Genomic DNA, 18,324 nt, shown 5'->3' with positions numbered 1-18,324 from the left:
GTGTGGCAGAGACTCATCATTTGAGTGTGATACAAGTATTTGAGTTGCAAGGCTGTAATGTTGCTCAGTTTGTCTGGAAAGATTTATCCCAGATTGCAGTGCCCGAGGGGTCAGTGAGCATACATGTGGGAGGTTTGTCTGGAAAAAAATGTTCTTTTTTGGGGGGGAGATGAGGTAGACATGCAAAAATCTGTGGGTGGAGAAGAAGAAGGAAGAACAGTTTGTCTATACATAGACTAGTGCTAAGAGATTAATGATATATTTTCCCAAACAGGAGATAGATCACTCTTACAAGATGTGATGAGATGAGAAGTTCCTTTGGTATTTACTTTCAAGCAGATGTACATACAGAGGACACTCAACCACAACCAATTTCTGTCTCCACAACTTGAATTTGAATTTACAGCCTCGCTCCTGCCTGACAGGAAGAAGCTTTTATTTTTTTTTTTCTTTAAGTGAGGAATAAGAAATGTTTAATCCAACACCCACTGTGAAAGGAAAAAGTAATGCATATCTCACTATCTCGCCTGTCTCCCAGCGAGATGAAATTGAAATTTTGATGCATTTTAGAGTTTTTTTCCCCCGAATAGAGAAGCAGATAGACACAGGGGATGTCATATTTACAGTATGAACACCCATGGTTTAATGCACTCTACAATACTGCCATCTCCAAGTTCTTTGGAACAAAACATGCTCTTGAACATAAAGGAAAGGCAAAGAACAAAATTATTCCTCAAGCCTTCTATCAAGCTTCTGCCATTCATGGCAAAGTCTAAAGGGCATGCCAGTCCTCCTGCCTCTGAGAGAGGTAATTATCCTTTTCCTGTCAGAGAACAACAAATGATAGCCAACTATGGGGGTGCATTTTCAGAAGCTCAAATAGGAAGGAGAAGGAGGTTTAATTTTCTGGCAGCTGCATATCTACTTTTATCATGTTTTTTTTTCCAGTGGTCATTTGTTGCATTTCTTTTTTCCTATTCATATAAGCGTGCACAAGATAGCGCTGTTTGTTTATGTGTCTGTGAGCTTCTGAGGGTGTATTTATGTGCCCTGCATTAACATAGCTATTTATAGTCCTACACTTTCTTACAGTCACCTTTTTTCTGTTGTGACCATTTCACAGATTATATATTGTCCAAGTAATTTCCCTTTCAGCATCTGTGTTTTTTACCTTTCAGAGAAAGCAGTGAATGGAGGGAAAATTATCACAATTACTCATATAATTGAGCCGTCTTTGTAGCAAGTGCAGCTTCAGTAGCCCCTTTTTTCCATCAGCCAAAATGGTTTCATTATATGGGTTTTTCATATTCCCTGACACAGGGCTCTGCTGAGGGCCTGGCGCGTGGATGAGATGCAGGATGAACAGAGCGAATCATTAAGGTCACAGTAGGAATAATTATCCCAGCTATGGAAAGAGCATCTACAGCCTTTTTTCTCTGCCGGCACAAATGCAATGTCCACGGCTTTTAGTCACAAAGAACTTTGTTACAAATGGTGCTTCCACCTTCTACTTATACAAAGAAGAGAGGGGGAGAGCAAGACTTGTATCAACATGACAATTTTCCATCATTAAGACTAATGACAGGCACAGACTGTGGGGATCAAGGAGAGCACAAAAAAGAGAGGCGCATTCAGGTGTTGGCTGAGTGCTGACCTCCTTCCTGTCTTTGTTGGAGACTTAACTCTTAACAAAAACTAAAAAGGGGTTTCAGACGAAAGGCACAGTGGCAGCTGAACGTCAAGCAGCCCGGCTCTCCATGGGCAAATGACTTAATTGGCAAATTTGCATGTTTTCCATTTGCAGGGAAATTAATTCAATAAGACTTACATGTAAAGATGTTTAATCAATCGTTGTTTTAGTGTTGGTGAAATAATTCCCCATCTTACACCTATGTTATATTCATGTTATTCCTGTAATTCAACTATCTGACATCAGATCAAGTTTGTTAAATTTAGATTTGCTTCAAAACTGATTTTCTTGTTAGTTGATGTCCACATCTTCACTTAACAAGTGGGACAGTGTAACATATGACAGCGATGAAGCGTCAGTGTGACACTTGTTTCTTTTACAGTTTAGCTGAATTAAGTAAAAGTCATATTTTTCCAAGTCCTTTCTCCCCAGCCTTCACTTAGATAATTGGTCATTTTGCAGCCAATTTCAGGCAGGTTGGATGCTTGCTGCCATGGCCTGACCCCTGCTGCTGCAGTAATGGGGTCAGCATTTCCACCAGTTCGCTGGGGGTTTTTCCACACTGTGACCCCAGCTTTCTCAGTAGAGAGCTGTTCTGAACCCTGAAATGGGAAAAGGAGTTGAAATGTGACTTCTCAACTCCACTATGAACAGTTTTTAAGACATATTACACGTATTAATTATAGATTCCTTCTTTTTACCCACCGAAGTTTTTGCAGTTAGATATGTTGTATTCTGGCAATGATAAGAGTTACTTGGGCTCGTAATTTTTCATAAATGTCCTACTTGAGCATGGAAAAAAAGACAAAACAATACAGCAAATGGAGAGTCTTCAGAGCTTCAAGTACAGCTTGGTGCCACAGGATCCTTTGGTTAGTACACGACGATGTGATGCAGTTTCCTCACATGGGCATTGATGCCTAAAAACAGACAAAACAAACATCACTTTCCTGCAAAAATTAACATTATTATCTCCTCTTTAAATGCTATAGAAAATACTTAAATGATTCTACTTCATATTGTGTGTTAAAATCATAATATGTGGTTCTAACACTAAAATGTAAAACAGGTTTGAACCTGTCACTGTTAATGTCTTGTTGTCTTGAGTCATTTAATTCTAATGTACAAGGTTTTCATTTTATAAATTGCCAAAAAATGTGAATAGAGTTTAATTTATATGGAAAACACCTGATTGGGTCCTTAGCAAATAAATAATATAATTTCATTTTAGAAACCAGAAGCTGGGACCCGACTTGGGGATAATATCATCTGGTTATCACATAAAGTAAACTACTCCGACTGTTCGAAATAAATTCAATTTCTCTGTATTTTTTAAAAACAATTTTTTAAAACTTCATATAATTTCATTTTCTCACATTTTTCTCCCCTGGCCCTTATGATAATGCAATCAATTAACCAGTATAACAATCCTGTTTCTCAGATATTATGATTCATTTTTGTTTACATATAACTCAGTAAACAGAATCAATTCACATTTTGATGCTACATTGAACAGGAAAATAGACACTGAATCAAGTTAATTGTAGTGCATCTAGTTTGTGTTCATTGATGCTGCAAATTACAGGATGGCAACAAAGCAGCAAAGCCAGAGAGGAAAAGGAACAAAAGACAATTTCCCTTGTTTCAACTGCTTTTAAAATGTAAAACCAAACCTTCACATAGGTCTAGTTTGATATTTCTGCTGGAAGTCACTCACCAATGTGCGTTTGATGTGATGTCATAATAATGGCCTTAATGGGCTGGTTGACAGAAGGGCCTATGACTGTATCAAGGTAAAAATGATCATAGACAATAATTCATTTATTTCTTTATTTAAGAATTTAAGTTAAATATTTATGCAGCATGATGTAGAGTAAACCTGTATCCAAATCAAACTAATCATGACAAAAAAATGATTTTTCTTTATTTTGAATTTTTATTTTTTTAAGACTTTCATTTGCACATAATACAATTGTTATAATAACCAGGATTTGTCAAATACAATACAAAAAAGCTGTAAAAAATATAAACACCTGCGTGTAAATATACACAAAACAAATACAAGTGCAGGTTTTAAAGCTGCATCATGTCTCCTCCGTGAGGAAGCAGAAGTAAAACAACTCACATTTGCCTGCACCACCAATAACAACAATTAATCACTGCTCCCATGCGGAGTCTGCAGGGAGCTGAGGCTTCACACAGCACGGATACACGGTGCATCAGTGCTCCGCGATATTTGGTGGCTGTTAAAAAGAGGGTTGGCATGGCAGTTGAGGAGGGCTTTCTATCACCGGACTGAAATGAAGTCTGTGACTTCCTGGCCCGTTTACCCCTCCACATGGCCCCCCTCCCCACCTCTCTGTCTCTCCACCTCTACACTAACCCTCAGGTGAAGAGCAGCAGGTGTTAAAACACCCTCAGCCACAGAGCTACTCACTCCTAATGAGTCCTGCCTCCGCGCTCCATCCGTGCATGGAGGACTTTATTTTTAGTGCGGCTAGTTAGAGCCCTGCTGCCAGGCTGCAGGAAGGACCACTGTGGCCTGTGCTGCCCTTCTGCCAACGAGCGCAGGAGTCAAATTAGAAATTAAAATGGTGATATTATCACACACCCACTCGCGCTGAGGACGACTCGAGAAAAGCCGTGAAATAAATAGTTCCATCCTTAAGGTTTATATTTTGTAAAAGGTATAAATAAATATAATTTATGCAGAATGATGTTGTGAGCCTCTTCAGCCTCAAATTGCATTTACTTGAACAAAAGTCCTCCAATTATTGCTGTTATTAGTATTATTTTGCATTTTAGTGCAAATTCTGCCTCCATTTTGTTAATGGTTTTGCTCACAGTCGTTTCAGTTTGCAGATACTATAATCGTGGGAAAATAATGACAGTTATCAGTCGCACCCACCAAGTACCCATAAAAATCTGTCCTCTGTTCTGGAAGATGATAATTATTGGTTGTACTACCATTATCATTGTCGTTGTTGATAGAGGAAATCTTTAAGCATTTTTCGAAAGTAATTCCAGAGAAATCACTTCAAATTGGCCTATTTTAGGGGACAAGAGACCAGCTTTCGTTATAGCCTAATATTTCACAGAAATCTTTAAATCCAGGCATCTGCAGCCGCCTGGCACACTGTGGCACACGCGCCGTGGTGTCAGCGACTGCATTTTGATAACACATTTTGCAACTTGCTAGTTCTGTTTTGAGTTCAATTATGTAATTATACTGATAATCACAGTGACGGAATTTAACTGCCTTTAATTTGTTATTCATGTGGAGATGGAAGGACTGCGGATGGAGCAGCCAGGCTGCGCTTAAGCTTTGCACAGACACCAGGAGAAGAGCTGCAGCCTGCAAATGAATCCTAATAAAATGAAGAGCTGCTGGAGACTTTCTTCTTCTTCTTTGCCTAAGTTCATCCTGTGGAGGTTCTCTGACCCCGGATAGCGTGGATTTATCTGCTTCATTTGCGTCACATGATTTTTAAGTAAGTGGACAATCATTGCTTTTAGCTGCCGATTGAAATGGAGATTTTTTTAATACAGCCTGGTTAAACTTAGAGCTGCAGCAGTGATCCTGTTTGAGCTTGGAGTTGGGCTCAACAAAAATGTCTCCTGTTTTGTCAGTCGTCAATTCGATTAAATCAAATGACCATGGATAATTATTCTTGTGGGAGGCTGGCCGCACCCCCCATCCTCACTTCATGCTAATCAAATGTGCCAGTGTTTTACAAAACTGTGGGCATTAATTGACAGAAGGTGCGTAAAGACGCTTGAAAAGTGTGATAGGAAAATAGGCCTAAACATTTATGCATGGCTGTTTTGTAAAACTGGTGAAAGCTGAAAAAGGAAAAATCCATGCGAGCAAGAAATAGACAGCAGTTTTCACAATGTGTGTGTCTGTATATATACTGATATACCGAAATTAGCTGATTAGAAATCCAGACATGTATGGCAGTTAATTATAACGATGGTTATAAGATATTTCTTATAATATAGTCTGTGGCGTTATGACATGTTTCAGGTTATATAAAACATCACTGGGCCTATACCTGAACCAATATATAGTCTGCGCAAACGTCCCGCTGCTGCCAGGTGTAACTGAGACCTCAAGCTACAGCAAGTGTTAAATACATGACTAATTACAGAGCTACTTATGAAAATTGAACACTAGTGTTATGCTAATACACCTTAATCCTGAGAGAGCATCGTGAGCTTTAATCACAAACGCTTTAATCAAACTGGCCAGCAGCACGCAGAGCAGCTTCAAGGAGGCAGCTTCCACTTTTTTTAGTCAGATGCATGACAAACTTCATCTTTTAATACAAAATAACACACCTGCTTTGTTTTCGAGCGGCGTCTCAACATAAAGCCAACAGGCCTGTGTTATTACACATTGCATTTTTCAATAGTGTTGGGTCAACTGTGCATGAGACAAATAATGTGTCACCTTATAATATCCAGTACTGTTATTATTTGATTTAACATAGTCAAAAAACACATTTTAATCAAAAGTATTGAATTAACCAAACAATAAATTAATAATAATAATAATAATAATAATAATAATAATAATAATAATAATAATAATAATAATAGTCGTTAATGTTGACATGTCAAGGGTAAAGCTGAGGTTTTGTGGTTTTCCTTGACTTTATCAGGTTCTTCGGACCCAGCCCCAGCATCGCCAATCGGCTTCCCTCTTGGAGAGAGTGGACCAATCAGCGACATTCTTTGATGAATATTCATGAGTCCGAGATTCAAACCTTTGAGCGAGTTTGTCTTGGTCCACAGCATCATACCTAGGACTTTTCACAGGCACAAACTACATTTTCTTATGAATGGAAAGAGAAAAAATCTGTTTGGCTTAAATTGGGACCCATCCTTCACTGAGATCATAGAAGGAAAACAACAAAAGCAAGACAAGGGGAACCGCCAGAAGAGATGACAATGACTACAATTCCAGAAAGTCTTAATAGCCCTGCCTCAGGAAAAACCGTTTTCATGGAGTTTGGACCCCCGAGTCAACAAATGTCGCCGTCCTCCATGTCTCACTATCCCATGCACTGTTTACATTCTGCTGGTCATACGCAGCACGACAGCTACAGTCCAGCTTCATCGTTCCCCAGATCTTTGGGTTATCCATACGTCAACTCCGTCGGCAGCCATTCCACCAGTCCATATCTCAGCACAGTACAGACCTACCAAAACAGCTCGGCTCTCACACAGACGCGGTTAGAGGATACAGGTAAGTGTGCAACAGCATCTTTGGATCTTAAATATGAACTTTCTGTGCAAGGCTCTCGACTCTATACAGTCCTCGCTGCATCAAAAAGACGACCCAGATGTTGGAATTAGGCTTGGTAATTATTTATTGCGTAACGCTATAAACAATGTATGCAATTAAGGGTAATTATACCTAAAGTACAGCCTGTAACATTTGCGCTGGAGTATTCATTGCTGCGTAGCACAGTTGGCTACAACTGCCTCCTCATTTTTCTTCCATTGCTCTTTTCTGTCTCTCTCAGCGCCAGAAACAGAGAAAAACACAGTGGTCGAAGGCGGAGAGGTTCGATTCAACGGGAAAGGGAAAAAGATTAGAAAACCAAGGACTATCTATTCGAGTTTACAGCTCCAAGCTCTGAACAGGAGATTTCAACAAACTCAATATTTGGCTTTACCGGAGAGAGCTGAGCTCGCAGCGTCGCTGGGTCTCACTCAGACACAGGCAAGTCATGAAACAGACTCACAAATACCTTCACTCTGCAGCAGCACCATGAGGCTCCTTCTAAACACGTCTTTACTGTCACACACATTCATTTTTTTTTATTTATCAGTATGTTCAATGCTCGATGTCCAATCATGTATTAAAATATGTATGAATATTATTATTGTTTTGATATCTTCAACATATTAATAAACTAAATCTACGTGCGCAAAGTGTGCGTAAATCGTGCGTAATTGTTTTAAAAACCGTTTTTAAATCTACTCTTTAATTCCAGATTCAGTGTTCCAAACAATTTATTTGTCTTTCCAGGTGAAGATTTGGTTTCAGAACAAGCGATCTAAATTCAAGAAATTGATGAAGCAAGGCGGCGGCACCATTGACACCAATGCTTTAGCCACTGGCCGTGGACTTTCAAGCGGGTCTCCCTCGGTGGCACCTGTCTGGAGCTCGCCGACCACCGTTAAGACTTCAGTGGGGACAACCGGATCTTACATTCCCAGCTACACCTCATGGTATCCAACCACACACCAAGAGTCTATGCAACAGTCACAGCTCATGTGAACAGAGACCTCAGCCCTCGACTCTGCCATGGCTCGTGAATCAGGATGGTGAAGGGGCATACGGCCGCTTATCGATGCCCAGCAAAGTGCACAACACCCATCCCGGAGTTTGCTGTTGCATACCGAGAGCTGACACAGTGGCCTCCTCATACCGGATGACGGCAAGCAGTGAAGACGAAGAACAAGGAGAAGAAGGGACTGAGAGACTGAAAAGGCACGCAATGCCCCCAAGGGCAACAAGTCCGTGACAGTGAGCGGAAGCCGCAGACAAACGGATCCTTTTTTTGGCTGCTGTTTATCGTTTCTGTTGAGTTTCTATTTTTCTTTTAAAATCCTATTCGTGTGAGTTATTCTGTTGTCGGGCTGTAGGCTACATGTTTTTAAGAAAACGCCTGTTTGTTTACGCCAGATGTCGGGCCCCAGTTGTCCAAGACCCAAAATCATCTTCATTCAGTAAAATGTCAATTAGGCCACAGGGGTGATTGAATGACCAAATAATTCTAATGAATAAATTCCACCAGGACACATGACGGCCAATATGCTTACAGCACATTCAGCTACAGAGCATCCTGTGCAAAGCCTCAAATTGCTACTATGTTGTTTATATGTGTTTGTTATTTAAGTTAAATTATTCAGACTAGTTTTTTCTGTTGAAGTCAGTCTGTGTTCTTTTTGTAAGTGTGTTTGAACAACAACACTGTGTTGTTACTGCTGCACTAACGCAAGCAAAGCTTTTCTATGCCGTACCCCGATGTTATGTGAAAATGTAAGAGGCCTGGCGATTTTGCTGCTTTAGAAAAAAATGTCCTGAGGGTGAGCAGCTCATTTGTCACTGTATTTTGTACATACTTTTCCAGATTTGTTTTTGTGCTGTGCTGGATACGCTGTGAAACAGGGTTTTAGGCTTTCTGTATTCGTCGAGATGTGTTTAGTCAACATAGAAAATATTTAGTTTTGTATTGATCACTTTAATTTATTTATCTGTTTCTGGAGTTTATGTACATAATGTGCAAAGTTTCAAAAGCAGTAAAATAATGATTTAAATTACGTCAAGAAAGGTGTCTGATTCCCCCTCCTCCTCCTCCTCCTCCTCCTCCTCTTCCTCCACCGTCACCCCCTCTCACCCTCCTCCCATGTGAAAAGAAAGGCTTCAGCATGGCGCACGTTTAATGTGAGCAGACACAAAGCAGTATCATGTTGATTATTGCAGCAGACACTGTCGTTTAAATTTATGGTCATGTTTAGCATGCAGCCTACACGGGTTTGTGCTGCTGCTGCTCACTGGTTGCAGATGTTGTCAAACCTCTGGAGTGACCTAAGAATTAGGAATTTGATGTTGACTCTAATATTTTTCAAACTCATTCATGCGTCTTCACGGAAATGCCCATGTGGTGCAGCGACAATTAAAAGGAAAAAAAATAAAAGTAACATACTACCCTAAATAATACAGAAACCAGAGAAAATCCTTGTCGCCGATATAAGCTCTTTGCTTTGCGACTTAACCACAGCGGTGCGTAAAACCTGGATTCATTTAACCGCGTCGCTCACTTCTATTCATCTTTTCTTATAGTTAATCTTCTTTCTGTTTGTATTTGACAATCCCCATTTTCTGCCATGAATGAAAGAGATCAATTCTGCGTGTTAAGTGAATAATTGAGCAAGAGCCAGGTGCTGCAAAAATACACATGGCGGATCAGATGGAGATCAGAGAAAGTGAACAGTTCAAGGGCCTCCGTCTTTAGGGTTCACACTTCATTCATTTACTCCATTACGCAATTTAGCAGTAAGCCTTTTAATTATTGTGATAGTAAATATTGTTAAAATGCTGTGCTAGTTTGTTTTGATAGGAATTTTGAGAATGCTTTTATGTTTGTATTTATGTCAACGTGATATTATATTATAATAATTATTATTATTTCAGAAAATGCCTTTTGAAAAAATACAGTAAACTGCATTTGAGTGATGAAAAATGAAACTCAATTTTTAGCACTGGATAAAATAAGAATTAGGTCAAATATTCAAGAAAACATGGCAAAAACAAAAAATCATTTTAATGTTTGTCTGAAATAATTAATCGTAATTCATTCTCCATTCCCACACCCTCCAGCTGGAATATGTGCACGAACATATATAAATGTTTGGTGTTACAGTGTCAAATTTGATGAAAACAGAGTGAGACCAACATGCGTCAAGGTAACAGCCAAATACCTTTTTTTTTAAATTATCATTATTTACTATTATTATTATTGTTATTATTATTACAGCAGCGCCATTACGCGTGTAACCACCTTCAGAGAAACTAAAAAAGCAATAAGCTCCTGGCCTATTTTATCTGTTCCTTGTACAATATGCTCTGCTGTCTTGTTTCAATACAAAAGTCAGGACATGCACAGTGCTTTGTGAACAAGAACAGGCCTATGTATATTTCGATATCATTAAGAAAGGATTGTGCTGCTGCTGCTGCTGCGAACATAAATCTGCCTACCTAGCCCCAGAAAGGCGCAGCTGCACATCCAAGAGGGTCAGTGTTATTTCGCTGTATTCTCCTCTTGATTATACGAGCTGAGCCCATCAAACCCAGCATAATTACAGTAATTTCGCCCTTATTTATTCTAATGCAGTTTCCTATCTCTGAGGTAATTATGAGCAATTTTTTTTCGCACGGAGGATCTTTCTGGGTTGACAAAAGAGATAGTGCTCTGAAAGAAATGTGCTGCTGCAATAGGGAAAAAAGCGAAATAGGTGTGCTGCCATTTCGTCACTGTTCCCTTAGACTTAGACTATGTGTAAGGCTTGCAAATTGCTTGCAGGTGTACATCACGGAATTGTCAATGCGAAGAGGCTTCAAAATTAGCAAAGCACAATGTAAGAGTAATGAAAGCAACGACTAAATTGAAGAACAACTTGTGTGTCTTCCCTTCCTACGTTTCTTCCCAGTATGTGCAGCTTTGAAAGCTTTAGGACACAAAAGAAGCTCCTTGGTCTGACGTTAGAGACGCCGCAAATTATTATTATTATCATTTTTTTTTAAAAACCTAAGTTACAGGATAAAATAGATTTCACTCTTAATGAACTAGTCTTTGAAATAGTTTCAAATCAAAGAATCTGTTAAATTCACCGATTAGACTAAGAATGAAAATAAATCAAATGTTACAAGCGAGGAAATGAAACGAGACTCAAGTTCCTGTTTTTAATGAGCCTGCGCTCGATGTAAAATAATAAAGAAAAGAAAAAAAAAAGAGTATTTAATACACACCTTTCAGCTTGAAATTGAAAAGGCAAGCTCCCTCCCAGGACTTTCAGCAAACAGCAGTAGCATCCTGCAGCACAGACACAAGACGAGCGCTTAAATCCCACAAAATGTGTCCCATGTGTTGGTCTAAGCTATAGCAGCACAGTTCAGAATATGACTGGAAATATCTGCTTTATTTCCCCTCTTTATAGCTGATGGGGAAAAAAATGTAGATTATTAGCATAAATGTTTACTCCTCATTACGCTGATGACATTGTGCACTCGAGATCTTGGTAATCTTTGGGGGAAATTATGAGTAATTTTTTTAAAATTTAAAGCAGCAGTTACCATGCAATTCAGACTAATTCTGCGTAGGCTCCACACGGATATAATTATCGTTGAGTCAAGATGTTAGGCTAAAAACTATGCATTGATATTCCCATTTATTATGTACATACAACTTTGACAATGTTGATGCTTGAAATAGCGGGAAATTGTCTTGTGTAAAAATTACACCCCATATTAGGACATCTAAAATTGCGAAGAATTATATAGTAATTGCAGGCTTTCAGATTTGAAAGCCAGAATGTTCAAACCAGAGCAAATGTGGATGAAATTACAGATCAGGGTATAAATTAGGATAGGGGGGTATGGCATTTACAAGTTGCCTACAGAAATGCAAAAGTGTTAACCACAACAGCTCTAATCTGTGAATGGAGTCTCATGGAGCAGGAGAAAACAGCCAGAAAACATTTTTATTTTCAGGAAGAGATCAATAAATATTACAAAAAAAATAAATAAAAACTAATTGAATGCAATATTCTTCTGGAGTCTGTGCTGGTTTCCTCACAGCTGCTAAAGCCACACACTGGCTGAGCTGACAGGAGAAAACTAGGTCATGTTGTGCTACACGTGATGAGACCTGCATCATGACAGGACACACTTATATATATATATATATATATATATATATATATATATATATATATGTAGATATACTTTCTGCACAAGAACAGTAAAGACAACTGGAAAACAAAGGGCCAATCTACGGGGCACACATGTGCATGCATGTAATGTTGTGCTGGCACGTTGCTGCATGCCTGGGCTCTGATCCTGTCAGCCCCGGGGAGGAGGCTCCATCATAGAGATACAGCAACCGCTGACAAGCTGCAGTCCTAATTATGTACAAGGAAACGATCCCACTTTATGGCCCGTGATAGTTTGAAGGGAAGCGTGTGTGTGTGTGGGGGGGGGCAGTGATGAATGAAAACTAAATGATGGGACTGTGCAATAATTATCTATCTATCTATCTATCTATCTATCTATCTATCTATCTATCTATCTATCTATCTATCTATCTATCTATCTATCTGTAATAGATGATAATATGTCAAGTTAAAATAGGTTAACATGCAGTGAATCCAGTTTTCTGGAGGGATGGGCCCTACCTGTCTTCCATGTAACCTGCAGGCCCTACATGAGCCGCATTAAGACTGATGTAGGTCAACCTGCTCGTCTTCAGAGATCACAGGCTTCTTGTGAGACGTGAGAAATGTTTCCATGATGTCGGAGCTCCAGGCGGTCTTGGAGCCGGTCTCCCTCTCTCTTTCTCTCTTGTTAGGCTGACTTCATAAAACGTCTGGAAAGCGGCACTTTGACTCCACGGAGTCTGCGGAGCTTGTGTTCTTTCGTTTCCACCCTCATCTTCCCCTCTCGCATACCAGGGCGTGTTGTTGTGCTGCCTCCCCTCCGGCTCAGCCTGCGGCCCCCCGGGCCTCGGCCTCTGCCTCTGGCCGTGCGCCTGAGCCCCGGCTCGGCCGATCATCTGCAGACGGAACCGGCTAAAATCACTTTAACCCGTGACAGAGTTGTGTCATGACTGCACCCTAGCAAGCTCAAATCACACCCATCACTATATTAGCCCACAACTCAAGACACAGCCTTAAATTAGTGCAGCTAGCTAACTCTCGTTAGCGACAGCCTCAAGGGTAGCCGTGCCAACCAGCTAAGCAACGGTTGCTAGGCAACACAGCTGGCGGCCAGGGCCTCTGCTAGGCTGCTAGTTTGATTTTAACATTAAATCCTGTGTTTTTAAAGGACTTTCTGTAAAACACCACAAAAATACAGACGAATATAGTTTAAATAAATCACTGAAATGTGCCAGTATTGTGGAAATTTGTGACACAAGCTAATGTTGTGTTTTAATTTATCCAAACAAACCCAATTGACATGTGGACACTTTGCAGGCAAGATTAATTAGAGGCGTTTTGAAATTATTAAAATGGACAAAAATCAATTTATTTAAATTCAAGACCCTACAAACCTAGTCTATTCGCCTATGGGCCTGTTTAAATATATATAATAATAAAAAGATGAGACACATCCTCCCCAGTCATCCCCAAATACCTGTTAAGGAAGGAAAAAGAGAAATGTATGTGCACAGAAAACATTTTTATTTAAATAACGTCTGGCCATGTATGGAACACTGCTAAAATAAATAAGACAAAAAATAAAAAATAAAAAAAAAATACAATTGAGTGTGATACAAGTAAATCAGAGGGGAGGACAATCAGTAGCTTACGGTGGATTTGCACCAATAGCCTAAAAAGCATCATGAGCTATTAAAAAAAAGCTGTGGTCAAATATTTACAAACGTATCTTACACTTCACCCCCAATATAGGCTATTTGAATCAAATAATGTGATGCGGAATGGATAAAGGTAAGCTGTATTTTTTTTTTTTTTTTAATCGCACAACAAAATGAGGTCATATTGAAAAAAGGCACGATACAGTTCACTTGTGCTACATTTGTGACATTTTGTCCTGCGAGGGTTTTATTTTGCAGGAATGAGGAAAAAAGTGACGTCCGCGTAAAAGCAGGCTTGCGCCCTGCAGGCTGTGATTGCTTTGGGAAATAGTGGTTCATTCATCCCTCGACATAAACAAAATAAATAAATACAAAAATAACTGTAGAAATCTGTGTCTAACATTTGCCAGCGCGAAAACTGGAGAGGTCCTTGAACCTGTCTGGCTCCGTAAACCTCCCCTTTACGCACACACGAGGTCTGTAAATAAAAGTATTGGCATTTTTAACCAGTATTGTCCGACTTAAACCCGATGTTATCTTTTTTTTTACTCTTCAGAATATCGTCCCAGCGCTTATGGCGGAGTTGTGGTGGTGCTGGACCAGAGGAGGCTGCAGATGCGCGCTAGAGTTCGTGGTTGAGTACCAGGAGTAGTTTGCCAAAAAGGATGAAGGCGCAGCCGTGTTGGGAGGGCTGCTGCTCTGAGGTAAACTGGAGTTGACACTGTTCATTCTTTGAGTATGTGGAAAGTCCCAGGCAGTAGTTGGGGGAGACGTGCAGGGGGGGGATTCACTGGAAGCAACATGTTGCTCTGGGGGAATTTCTCCATTTTTCCACAACTTCTTGAACTTAGAGCGCCGGTTTTGGAACCAGATCTTGACCTGAACGAATGAAGGAATGAAGGAACGAATATGAGCAAACAATCCAGTAACTAATAAGGTCACATTTGATTAAAAAAACTCTTTCATATTAGACAAGAAGTTGCATATGCCAGTGGGTGAATTTGTGTTTTAGATGTACCCACCTGTGTTTGCGTAAGGCCCAACGAGGCTGCCAGCTCGGCCCGTTCTGGTAGAGCCAAATACTGCGTCTTTTGAAACCTCCGTTGAAGTGCGGCCAGTTGGAAGCTGGAATAAATGGTTCGAGGTTTCCTGACCTTCTTTGGTTTTCCATTAACCATGCGGATTTCTGGCTCGCTCTCTTCTTTCTCTGAAGGGATATTCAAATAAAGTTGATGTTATGCAGTCCTGCAGTGTTGCAGTGTTTCCAAGCTGTTAAGCATTTTCCACGGGCGCCACTTTTTGCTTTATTTTATTGTTTGCACATAATCACACATTTGATTTGATCCTATTTCGATTTTACAGCGCCGAGAAAAAAAAAAATAGGGCAACATGATCAAAATTGGTGTTTAAAAAATAAAATGACTGAACCTTCAATTTCAATGTGTGCACGTCTGTGCAAGACACATACGTGTCTAATCATTTCTGACCAGATAATAATTATCTTGTCAGTTGCATGATTCAACATGCGTCTCAGACGTTTAACGCCTTGAACAAGTTTGGAAGTTTGGTCTTAGAGAAAAAGTATAAATCGTATTTAAATGCATTAAAAGTCGAATATCCTCCTTACCTGTTTCGGCTGCAGTAGGAGACGAGCTGGAGCCGTATGAACTGTATGCGCTGTACGAAGAGTTGAAACCGAGCTCGTACGACTTTGCATTATATGGCACAGTGCTCGTGGCGCTGCCGTGGTACTGGTAAGAGCCCAGTTGGCCAAACGGAGACCCTGCGCAATGGCCCGGCTGCTGGCTGTTGTAATAGCTGCTGTCCGTCGCCGTGGACACTGGGAGAGTCGGGGACTCCTGCGATTTGTGCAAGCTGTGGTAGTTGCTTGAGGTAATTTGGTTCGAATGCATATCAGTATTTAAGTTCTCAAAAACCCCGGTCATCTTCGAGTTGGAGCGGAGCAGTCTCCTAACCTGTGCGCAAAAAACAAAAACAAAACAAAACAAAAAAAAAACCCAAAACAGTCGCAGAACTGCTAAACTGCAAGTTGAAAACACGACTCAAATGTTGGAGTGATGACACCTTTTCGTGAGTCAAAACGCATCCCCGTGTAAAGTAGAGGAAAAAAAATCAGCGGAAGGTGTGTCCCTCTCACAGTGGCATGCGATTATCTGCTACGGCCAGTGGTGGGAGCGCATTTATGAGAGAGTCAGAGGTAGAGCTACTGTGTCTGAGGCGACCAATGAGTACGCGCTGCACGACTGACTACTCCCCACCGCGTCCACCCTCCATTATTTTGTTCAGCGCTGTCTGCACAGACTCCTCCATCAATGTGTCTTAAAAGAAATCAGAGAAAAGTGTTATGAGCAAAACCTGCAGGTTTGTTCTTCATCCCCACATCGCAGGCTGAGTAATTCCTCCCTGTGCACAACCTGCCATATAAATAGAGAGGATAAAGCATGACTTGAGTATGGGAATAGACAGCGTTGAGCTGGTGAAGGGATTTCATTCTCGACTGATTAGTTCCATTCGTCTGAATTTTACGCTTGTCAGTACAACATACTCGTTTTCAGCGCTGTGTGTGAGCTTCCCTGGAGCAACAGGTCTTTTGATGAACATTTGATGAATTTCAGAGTAACTCACAAGTCTAACACCAACAAAACGAGGCAGAGCCACACAGAGAGGCGTCCTCAAAGGGGGTCTCAACGTGTTGATACAAAAGCAAACCCCGTGCATGATGCTGGAGACTAAACGAGACACTTAACAGAGTAAACGAGGCCGCTAGAGCGCACCCAGGTGTTGGAAATCGGAAGTACAACCTATTTTTGTCCACATTGGGTGCAGAGTTTGGGAGACGGATCACAGTAGAAGTCATAACCAAGGCTTGGATAGGTTCACAGAAGTGTGTTTCACCTCTGCAGCCTAACTTCAAATCGGAAGTGTTGCTGGTTCAGTGTTTTCTCCTGCGCGCAGAAGTTGGTGCGAAGAGCGCAGTTGTTGATGTGCTTTTGAATATGGCCACAAGATGGCGGCATAGTTTCGTTTTTATTAAACCAGCTGTTTACCCAGGTTCACCCAGTTCAGTCACTCATGCTTCTGTCAGAGACCCAGTGAGCACTGGTTACTTGTTCTTTAATTTTTATAATTAGTTGATATGTCACCCTCAAAATTTACCCACTACAAAATGAAACATTACAGTCAGGGAGCACCAACAACAAATACATTGGTTAATTACAACAGAGACTTCACACCTTTTAAGAACATGACAAAAATAAATAAATAAAAATAATGGAATAATTTAGTTGTTGTACTATTGCACTTCTGTAAAGTTTGGAGACCCTGAAGAGGCAGATTCAGGGTGTGGGCACTTTGTTTATCAGGGAAAGCCTTGTGCAGCTGTTACGTCATTATAATGGATCCCCTCTCGGTTTGATCAAGTTTATGCACCACAAGGTTTCATGTAATAAAAAAACTTTTGCCCATTTTGTCAGTGCAGTTATCTGGTGGCCCTGCAGCAGGACCCCAAGCTCCCGTCCAGGGAGGCTTCTATCTGCCTATTGTTTCCTGGAGCAGCCAGCAGTCCTCTCCCATCATGGCCCATTGGGGCTCTGTGTCACCGCTCATTAGAGGAGCACAGTGTCTGTATTCAGCTGCCTGGCATCGGAGCCAGAACAAGCAGAAATTCTTCAGTCAGAGTCACGTAGAAGCTGCAGAAGACCTTTTTCTCTAATTAATCATTTTCACAGTTAACAATGGAAGTCATGTGAGCAATTATCTTCCCTATTCAGCATTCTTCTCATCAAACGTTTGGTTGATGAGGTGGTTTGAAGGCTAGTGAATTTTGAAATCCTGAATGGAAAGTTTTATTACACATTACAGTTTTGGGGTAAGGAAAAAAGACACATCTTTTATTTGTATAACTTTTTCAGCAACCTGTTTAATAACTCAGTGAGTTTTAAATCAACATTTTTGTAAAGTAAAAATTGTTTTCTGACAACAATGAATGAAGAACATAAGAACCCCCTTTGTCATGGTGGTCATGTGTAGTTAGTTGATTATAATTCTAATGTTCTCCCCTCTGCTGCAGAGCAGCTGGTATAGTTGAGCTTTCCAGTGTTCGGTGATGTGGAGATGATGCAAAATGACAGGACACAGATGTAAGCAGCTTTCATTGTGCGTTCCAGATTTCCATTTATTCAGTAGCTTCTCCTGACTTGGCCCTAAGCACATCAATCACACTACTTATAATGTACATGTATTCCTTATCTTTCCTTACAGTTCATGTTGTTTCATTTTTGTTTGTCAGTTGTCAGGAAAACTGTTATGTAGAAAATAGAAGTCATTCGTCTTGTCTTCTGCTCCGCTGTCAATAATTTAGAGTGAAACAGCCCACATGATTATTGAAATACCATTATTTAATGTTTCTTGAAAGCTAAATAAAGTTGGCAACATCATTGTCTCGCCGCACATTATTCAAGACGATGTTAAAATGATTTGTCGCTGGCTTTACTTACCATTCAG

At 40.4% G+C, this 18,324-nt stretch overlaps 2 protein-coding genes and 1 long non-coding RNA gene across 4 annotated transcripts; 1 reads left to right on the top strand and 2 right to left on the bottom strand.

Annotated features, from left to right (window-relative positions):
- Positions 1-301: 301 nt before the first annotated feature.
- On the bottom strand, positions 302-13,108 carry LOC113173621. 2 transcript variants are annotated; one of them, XR_003299831.1, is made up of 3 exons: positions 12,662-13,108; positions 11,238-11,301; positions 302-2,610 (listed from the first exon to the last, which is right to left on the bottom strand). It is a non-coding gene; the product is annotated as an uncharacterized LOC113173621 (long non-coding RNA). The 2 variants fall into 2 exon arrangements; XR_003299830.1 differs by lacking the exon at positions 12,662-13,108 and having other exon boundaries at positions 11,238-11,370.
- Positions 4,974-9,028, top strand: dlx1a (distal-less homeobox 1a). Its single transcript, XM_026377084.1, has 4 exons — positions 4,974-5,181; positions 6,355-6,941; positions 7,222-7,421; positions 7,731-9,028. Exons 2-4 carry the CDS (start codon positions 6,638-6,640, stop codon positions 7,980-7,982), a joined length of 756 nt encoding a protein of 251 aa, XP_026232869.1. The 5' UTR covers positions 4,974-5,181; positions 6,355-6,637; the 3' UTR covers positions 7,983-9,028.
- An 835-nt stretch (positions 13,109-13,943) lies between the features above and the next one.
- Positions 13,944-15,987, bottom strand: dlx2a (distal-less homeobox 2a). The gene is made up of 3 exons (XM_026375771.1): positions 15,428-15,987; positions 14,823-15,007; positions 13,944-14,679 (listed from the first exon to the last, which is right to left on the bottom strand). The coding sequence occupies exons 1-3, from the start codon at positions 15,744-15,746 to the stop codon at positions 14,353-14,355; spliced, it is 831 nt and encodes a 276-aa protein (XP_026231556.1). The 5' UTR covers positions 15,747-15,987; the 3' UTR covers positions 13,944-14,352.
- Positions 15,988-18,324: the final 2,337 nt, after the last annotated feature.

Source organism: Anabas testudineus, chromosome 21, assembly GCF_900324465.2.
Source record: "Anabas testudineus chromosome 21, fAnaTes1.2, whole genome shotgun sequence".
Lineage (NCBI taxonomy): Eukaryota > Metazoa > Chordata > Actinopteri > Anabantiformes > Anabantidae > Anabas > Anabas testudineus.
This window is presented reverse-complemented; position numbering and strand designations above follow the sequence as displayed.

What these genes read in the sequence shown, in the direction of transcription:
- dlx1a (XM_026377084.1), top strand. Translation starts at nt 6,638, where the DNA reads ATGACAATGACTACAATTCCAGAAAGTCTTAATAGCCCTGCCTCAGGA. An exon ending in GACGCGGTTAGAGGATACAG is followed by an intron (nt 6,942 to 7,221) that starts GTAAGTGTGCAA and finishes TGTCTCTCTCAG; the next exon opens with CGCCAGAAACAGAGAAAAAC. An exon ending in TGGGTCTCACTCAGACACAG is followed by an intron (nt 7,422 to 7,730) that starts GCAAGTCATGAA and finishes TTGTCTTTCCAG; the next exon opens with GTGAAGATTTGGTTTCAGAA.
- dlx2a (XM_026375771.1), bottom strand. Translation starts at nt 15,746, where the DNA reads ATGACCGGGGTTTTTGAGAACTTAAATACTGATATGCATTCGAACCAA. An exon ending in TCCTACTGCAGCCGAAACAG is followed by an intron (nt 15,008 to 15,427) that starts GTAAGGAGGATA and finishes ATATCCCTTCAG; the next exon opens with AGAAAGAAGAGAGCGAGCCA. An exon ending in TGGGCCTTACGCAAACACAG is followed by an intron (nt 14,680 to 14,822) that starts GTGGGTACATCT and finishes TCATTCGTTCAG; the next exon opens with GTCAAGATCTGGTTCCAAAA.